General features: G+C 30.4%; 1 protein-coding gene across 4 annotated transcripts; it reads right to left on the reverse strand.

Moving 5' to 3' along the window:
• Positions 1–370: 370 nt before the first annotated feature.
• Positions 371–4,656, reverse strand: LOC146958714 (uncharacterized). Of its 4 annotated transcripts, none has more exons than XM_085740249.1 (6): positions 4,500–4,656; positions 4,250–4,388; positions 3,953–4,144; positions 2,343–2,448; positions 1,066–1,273; positions 371–880 (listed from the first exon to the last, which is right to left on the reverse strand). In XM_085740249.1, exons 2-6 carry the CDS (start codon positions 4,283–4,285, stop codon positions 793–795), a joined length of 630 nt encoding a protein of 209 aa, XP_085596375.1. In that variant the 5' UTR covers positions 4,286–4,388; positions 4,500–4,656; the 3' UTR covers positions 371–792. The 4 variants fall into 4 exon arrangements, with proteins under 4 accessions (XP_085596375.1, XP_085596373.1, XP_085596374.1 ...); XM_085740247.1 differs by having other exon boundaries at positions 1,066–1,285; XM_085740248.1 differs by having other exon boundaries at positions 2,343–2,454.
• Positions 4,657–8,672: the final 4,016 nt, after the last annotated feature.

Below are 8,672 nucleotides of genomic sequence, written 5' to 3' on the forward strand. Positions count from 1 at the left end.
CCCTTTCCCATACTAAATGCCACCTCCTATTTAATCTAATGGCAAAGATAAACTTTCCCATGGTGGGAAGATTTTAGACTTTCCCATGTTAAATGCCACCTATGTTCACATGCTTTTAGTTATTTAGACTAAAGTACACCACATAAATTTACCAAATTAAACTAAATGATGCACACACCTAATTGATTCGGAAAAGTTTCAAAATATATCAACATCATTTGTCCCTGAAAAATAAACTAGTGGGTTGCAGCTTTATTGATAAAGACCAAAAATTTCATTCAGCGTGCATGTCTTTTAGTGCTTACTGCTCACAACGTTGCACTTTCGTTTTGTAGCTTGTAGGTAGCTCTCATAGTCATGGCATTGCTGATTGCACAACTGTTTTCCTTTCTCCTCTCCTTTTCTTTATTATCTTCACTTTAAAATATACAAAAATGGAAAAAAAAAGGTTCAAATGCTAGTAGGATTACATGTAAGAGCAAACCAGAATATAATGATACAAGTGAGGTATATAAATCCTACGGAGAGAAAAAGTAAAAAGTAACATTCTCATCCTCCAACTCCACTATCTATGTCCTAATATAACACACCAAAGAAATATTCCTCCCCCCTCTATCACGGTGCATAAAATCACCAATGTATTTGCCTCTTGTATCTCCAGAAATGGTAACTGATTCTGACATAAAGTTGGTGGAAATTCTAGTTAGCATTTGAACCTTATATAATTTTCTCCTCTTCACACTTTCTGTCACATGCCAAAATCTCATCTTATGCGGTATAAGTCGGTAGTAACTATTGCAAATCACTTCCATGTTCAACTCCATTATGCTTGCTGATACTAAGAGTCAAGAATATTAGTAACAATGTTCCTACACTTGACCTGTTCCAAAAAATAAAATTGTATCAAGGACTAACTAGTACAAACCGGTGCATGTTTTGGTTGACGGTAAGATTGTCAAAATCAAGATGAACTACCGTGAGTTTGTACTTTGCCAAACTCGCATTTAATCTAAATATACACTTAAACGCATAAAATAGCTGAGTTATATAAGATTTGAGTCTTACAATGTGGCAAACACAAGAAGAACTTTTTTAGGGTCAAGAAGCCATGAAGAAGATCGTCCAAAACTACTTCTCCGTGTTATACTTTTGTTTTCTGTGTTGGTGTTACACATGTTACTAGCTGTTGTGACTGTAATTTGATGATGTACTTGTTGTGGATTTGTTGAATTCTGTGTGGACCCCAGCGGTACCACCGTTGACTTGCACGATCCTAACAGAGAAGCTACAGTTCATTGAAACCCATATTCAATATACAAAGTATTTTCATAACATTACAAGTTCACAATAGTAATGTCCAAATTTCTGATAATGGACAGTACATGTGGCCCCAAAGTATGGTGTACCAAAAACATATTAATTGCATATGATAAGCTTATATAATCTTGTAGAACTTTTAGACTTGTATATGCTAACTAAGTTTGACAATTTTACGTAGTAGGTTTCCTGATTTTTCACCTTAACTAATCTTCAACCACCAGGGACCAGGACAAACAAATTTCACTAAATCCATGTGTAATCATGTTTGATGTTATTCTTAAACCTCTTTATCTTTGTTGGGTCTGGGATGATTAAAATGACACTCCTAAACTATAGTCTTAATATTGGTATGTTATGTATTATAATATAGATATGAGCCATATGGTGGACACAAGTACAGGTTGGCGATGAATTATTTTACCATCTGAATTTAGTTACTCCCTCCGTCCCGGTATAATTGACCTACTTTGATTTTTCACACAGATTAAGAAAAGTGTATAAATGAAGGGGAAAGTGGAATATATTGTATTGGGAATGATAAAAGTAGTATTATTTAGTGTTATATTGTATTGGGAATGATGAAAGTTGTATTGAAAATTGAAATGAGTCAGTTATTTTAGGACACTTTTTTTTAGAAAATGGGTCAGTTATTCTGGGACGGAGGGAGTACTAGTGTTCACCAATGTGCCATAACGGTCAAACAGTATATGAAAACAAACACACAAGTTTGACAATTATATAAAACTTTTTCAACTCAAAGATGTAACATGAAAACAAATCCTGAGTTGGCAAATCAATCGGTCCAGATTCATAAGATAATATAAAACACAACAAAATATATTTGGATTCTTTCATGTATTTTTTGTATCTATTGTACACAATATTTTTCTAGAAATTACCATGTGTCACATCAAAAACAAGAAACAATGATGATCCAAGTCCCAATAAATGAAAAGAAACAATTTTGAAGTTAGAAGAAAACAATGAACGAGGTCGGTAACACTTTGGAAGGGAAATGGTACCTTTCGGAGAACATGTAGTAGGGACAATATCCTTGTCTTGAAGTGTGACATTGCCACTCACATTTCTATCACCCCCACGCTGGGATCCTTTCCTAGATAGACTCCGCTGCAACTATAAATCGTTTAAAATAAATAAATAAATCAAGTGAAAGAAATTATTAAATGCATTCCTTAAATAAATAAATAAAATATCAAGTGCAATAACCGAAATAAAGAACAACTTAAGAATGCAACATGGTGGGAGTTGAGTAAGTCACACACAAAGTTAATTAATTGGCTTTCTCTAATCTTCAACGCTTGATCAATTCAAAAAATATAATTAAAGGGTTAAAGGAAAAGGCGTGCGAGAAAAATATTGCTTGAGAAAGACATTCGATTCTAATGGCCGCAAAGGTTTAACAAAAGTTTATAATGTCTACCTTATTATCCGTTTAATTAAATTTTCATTTATATATATAATAAAAGAAAAGTGGACACTGTGTAATATGGTAATCCCAACTCAGATGACATTAGCATAGACATTTAATATGTTTGAGTGCGAGTTTAAAGCCACAATTCTTCCTTTTTCGATATTTAGTGTATGAGTTTTGTTTATATATGTCATAGTTTACTAAAAAAAGGTGGTCATACCAAAAAAGTGGTCATAGTGTAAACTAGTTTTACTCATAAGAGAGTCCAACATTTTTTGGTACAAAAGAGAATCAACATTTTAAAGTTATTCTAAAATCACAGTTTGTTTTTTTTAAAGAAAGAAAGAATTCTAAAATCACAGTTATAAAGTGGACTTGCGTGTCAAATACTATAGGTTCTTATTAGATAACTATTAAATTCTAATAATAATAAGAGTTGTGTTATTTTGGTATCGATATCAAATTTTGAAAATAAATTATAATATAATATTAATATAATTTCAATAGGTATTAATTATATTTAGTATAACATTGTCTTGCAATTCTTTCAAAAAAAAAAAAACATTGTCTTGCAATTCTTAGTCATTCACAAAACCAAATTAACAACAAATTTTTTTGGTCAATTAATTAACAACAATTTTTAATGTCACTTATCATGATTTTTAAGTGTTTAAATATATAAATATATTCATTAATTGTCCATATTATGTTAAAATATAGATTATATTTAGGAGTTCAATATACATAATATTCACTAACCACAATTTATATTTATTTATACACTTCTTGTGAGCTTAGCTCAGTTGGTTTGAACAATGCATAATATATGCAAAGGTCCGGGGTTCAAACCCCGGTCACCACAAAAAAAAAATATATTTATTTATACACTTAAAATACACTATACACTTAAAATACACTTAAAAATCGTGATTAATTAAGTTACTACTTAAAAATCGTGATTAATTAAGTTACTTTATCAATGTCTCATCGCAATCAAAAGATAAAATATATGAAAGAATTATAAGTTTAAGTTTACATAATTTTCTTCAAAAAAAAAGTTTACGTAATAAAATAACTCAAAAACAGAGCATGACACAGACTCTGTTTTGTTCGTGAGATGGGCCAAATAATATAAAAATGAACAAATCATCGCAAAGCAAAATATATTAATTAATAATTAAAAAGAATAAAAGTTCTTACCGTGGTTCTTGAATTAGCATTGATGATGTCTTTGTTGATGGTAGAAGAGAAAGAGTCCATATCAATCACAAAGCTATCTACTTTCTCAGAAGAATATTGATATGCGTTTATGTGATCAGAGACCAAGATTCTCTGTGAACCTTTCTTCATCTGTTCTGATTCCAAAGCCTCGTAAGAAGAAGAAACCAAATCCTATCAAAAACACAAAGATTATTAGTATGATTTATCAAAGAATATTGAAGACCCAGAATTCAAATTCAATGGAACAGTTATTATAAAAGAAATTAAGATTCTTACCAACTCAGGAATTTGAGCAAGTTCCATCACTTTCATAGAGGAAATAAAGTGATATATAAGAGAAAAAAGTGTGGTGTAGTGTTTATTTTCAAGTTTCTGCGTCAAAAGTTGCGTATTGAATGGGTCAAGTCAAGAGTACCTGAATGAAAATTGAAAATTCATATGAAGAAACATGATTCATGAAAAGACTCAAATTTACATGAGAAAAACAACAAAACATAAGACCAACAAAAACCAAAAGAAAAAGTACCCGTGAAACATAACACAGAAATTTCGTCTTTAAGGAGTGTTTTGGGTTTGCAGAATTCTTGAAAATCTGCAAAGTTTGCAAAAGACAGAGGAAAGAACGGGTAAAAGAAGTTGGTGGTAGTTTCTTGTGATGAAAATAATGATGATGGAATGGAAGTGGAAGTGGAAGAAAGAAGAAACAAAGTGACTTATAACTACAACGTTTTTTGTCTGATTAGAGGTGGATGGTTTTTATTGGAAGGTAGAAAATAATGAGAGCAATGATATGATCAAATTGATCATGTGGGGTTTCTTGTAAAAACAAATATTCATCAACAGAGGGTTAGGATTAGGAGGTGGGAATGGGTTTAGAATTTAATTAATTGCAAAAGTGGACATGGTTCCACAATTCCACTTTATCTCTCTTGTCATCCTATTTTATATTTTGAGACTAAATTTTATGCACCAATGGAAAATTTCATGTATCCAATCAAATTATCTCAAGTAAATATTTGTAGACTTTTTAGGAATTAATATAAAAAATGGTATAATTGAAGACTTGATACAAAATAGGCGAACATGATAAGATGATGATGAGTTTCTATTCGATGACGGTGTAAAACCATTTTACACTGTCAATGCATTATTTCACAAGTTAAAGATTTGAATTTATCGATATTATAATTTCAAAGACCAAAATACTAATTTACTTTATTTACTATAGAAGAGTGCACCACACACTTTTTAACCAAATCCCTGTCGACTAACAAATTATTATCAACACTAAGGTAAGGTGTCTAGTGAACATCATTTGTACGAAAATTTGAACTTCCCTGTACAGTCTTCAATAATAACGCACTAACACTCTTGAGGTTAACAATATATCTTTATGTCTTTTGAACAATTTTTATTTTCCGTCTTAGCATCTTCAATAACAACGCACTAACACTAGCACTTAGCGACTTCAAAATATTTTTATTTCTTGCAAATTTTTTCATACTTGTTAATTAATATCATGTGTTGAATTATGGAAGACAATCATACCTTTGCCTTTAAAAAGTGATATGAAGTATTCATAGAAAAAATAGATGGCCGTGTAGAACCTTACTCACACATCCTGTAACTGAGAGGAAAAAAGTTGTAACTGAAGAGTTTGCTCAACTTGAAATAGGAGAAAAACTTCATTAATTAAAGGAGCATTCCAACATCAAATATCGTGTATGAGATCCGAGACAAACATAATATTGATTTAGGAGATTTATAAGACTAAACATGTTGAACGTTTTGAGAAGGAAGCCAATTACCCTCTCATACACGAATTAGACGACCATATCTTACTCTCCAAGTGGTTCCTGTGACGAAGAACACACAAGGACAAACCTTCTGATAAGGACTTCCATTAGGAGGAACAGAGAAAGGCATCTTGGAAATACAATTAAAATTGAAGCTCAATAATTTTTGAGAAAAATCTATGGACTGAAGCACCTCGATAAAAAAATTTCACTCCATGTGATCATATGTGCTTATAGGTCGCATAAACTTTACCAGTGAATAAGGGTTTGAAAATTTGCATAAGATATGCATTTCGTGAATGTTATAGTAGAATCAGATACATGAAATGAGATATTGGTAGTGGACGTTCATAAGAAATCTTCCACCCACGCTGTTGATTCTATTATTGGTAATTATATTAATTTTGACGTTTGCTTTCGTATTTACCTTTTTTTTTGAGAGGTTCGTATTTACATTTTTAAATGTTTTGGGTGAGCTAATCAAATTGTCCATTATTTAGCTAAGTATATTCTTAATAATCTGCATTGCATGTGGTTTGAAGAGACTTCATCATATATTTATGTAGTCTTGAACTTTGATTTATTTTTACTTTTTCGTATTTACTTCGATTTATTTATTGTCAGAATTTCGTTAATAAAATTATTTTTGACCCAAAAAAATTAGTAAGTCATAAACATGAGATCCCATATAAATTAATAAAATATTATAAATTTCAATTAAAAAACATGTTAGAGAATTTGTTGTCACTTAATCTTATGAGCACAATTATTATTATTTTGTCTAAATTATTAGTATAATGCTAGTTTATATATATCTCCTATTCTACTTTGTTGAGTTCTTTGCTATGACGTGTAGCAGATAAGCATATTTGCAATCACGGGGGTTTATCTGGTCATATGGGTCCGCCCGACCGAAGGATTCACTAATTCGGATTGATTGAATGTCAAATAATTAGATGGTATGATTATTTTTTTGACACAAAATTAGATGGTATGAATTATTGCTTTAGTTCCTTTTTTTTATCCTTATACAAAATCATGTTTTTGATTAATGTAGGTACTGAGAGAATGGGATTATAATGAATCCAAATCAATCTGAATTATGTGTGTAGTTCCATTTTTGCTCGGATAAAATGATAAATGACGATTGAAACTCACACATATAAACCAAGTTGTTGGAGTTCGAATTCTGATCACGATATTTAATCTAAATTTTTAGATATCTTTCCTCTTAGATATTTTCACTGGAGTTGATCGTATTCAAATAACTTTAAACATCTCTCTCAGAATTTAAACATTGACTCTCAAAATTAAGATTTGAATATTGATTCGTCATGTTATGTTATGGAATTATAATAAAACTGCGTATGAAGTAAACATTTTGAATTTACATGGACTAATTTTTTTTTTAAAAAAAAAACTTACAAAGACTAAAATCAAAATCACTACTATTGTTGAACGTAATGATAGTTCTTTTTTGTTTTGTTTTTCTTTCTGAAAGAACGTAATGATAGTTCATAATAAATGATTAATTATAAACTAAGTTGCTTGGGCTCCAATGGCAAGGAACTCCTTCCAAGGATGTATCCGGAGAATACCGGGTTCGATTCCCAGGGGAAACAACACTTGACCAATGTGCATGTCTCTAAGCACGAGCTGGATTAGTCGTCCATCTTTAGTGGGTCGGAAACTGGTTCGTAAGCCAAAGTGGGTCGGAAACTGGTTCGAAAGCCAAAAAATAAATGATTAATCATATAATTAATTAATATATCATCATATCATCACACCCTTTTTTTTTTTTTGAAAGAATATCATCACACCCTTGATGATTCAAGAATTGCACTGATTAGTCTAAGACATAAAAAAAATTGTTTATTAATATTCCCATAAGTTTGCTTATTTATTTATCTCCGCTTTCTATCTGTACTTCTTCTTGTTTTTTTTTTTTTTTTTTTGATAAATTTATCTGTACTTAAGATTCATATAGTAAGTGCTTACATTGAAAGAGCAGAATCTGTGTTGATTTCACCAAAAAAAAAAAAAGAAAGAAAGAATCTGATTTAATAGTAAGGCACGTGCTGTTATATATGAGTAGTGCGTTGTACAAAAAAAAATAAAAAATGAGTTAGTGCGTTGGATGTCATTGACTGATGACTCAATGCTAGCCTAGCTAGTGCACACATTGGCTATTTTCTATCTTGAACTCGATCGAACACATATATGACTGGCTTCATCGTATTCATATGTGTGCTTGCCCTTTTTGCCAGAAAGTATAGGCCATTATGTTAAAAACAGTAGATCCTCCTTTCTCAAACTATAGTACTTTTATGTGTAAAGTCACACATTTCTAATATGACATATGGATTAAACATTAATTTATATAGGTTTTTCTTAGGGAAATTTATATAGCTTTATAAACACAAAACTATAGAAATTCTTTTATGGTCTCTTTGGGAGGGGATATTTGAAGGGTTTTGGATGAGAGAATTTTGGAGGGTTGAGTATATATTTTAAAATATATTTGATAATTTTTTAAAATTGACTAACAACATAATAATTGATTATATAGTATTTCAATTACACTTACTTAATTTTAAAAAATATTTATACTGGTTGTAATTTAAAAAGGAAAAGTAATTTCTCTCATTCACTCAAAAAATTTCATTCAAACACATCTTTAAAAAATTATTGTAGGATCTCAACTCAAAAAACTAAAAAGCATATCCACATATGTATAGACACCACTTTTAATCTACACACACCGATATATATATATATATATATATATATATATATATATATATATATATATATATATATATATGTTTGACTTTAATTTATAAATATATGGTTGTTCACATGAGGTTTTTTTTTTGAGAAAAATTATGGTGAGGAGGGAGGGA

This window comes from Medicago sativa, chromosome 1, assembly GCF_051527215.1.
Source record: "Medicago sativa cultivar Bolivia chromosome 1, Bolivia_mono, whole genome shotgun sequence".
NCBI classification, from domain to species: Eukaryota; Viridiplantae; Streptophyta; class Magnoliopsida; order Fabales; family Fabaceae; genus Medicago; species Medicago sativa.

Coding starts and splice junctions, on each gene's coding strand:
- LOC146958714 (XM_085740246.1), bottom strand. CDS start 4,285: ATGAAAGTGATGGAACTTGCTCAAATTCCTGAGTTG. Junction 2,455..3,952: donor ATGCTAATTCAAGAACCACG/GTAAGAACTTTT, acceptor AACGATTTATAG/TTGCAGCGGAGTCTATCTAG. Junction 881..1,065: donor CTTCTTGTGTTTGCCACATT/GTAAGACTCAAA, acceptor TTTTTGGAACAG/GTCAAGTGTAGGAACATTGT.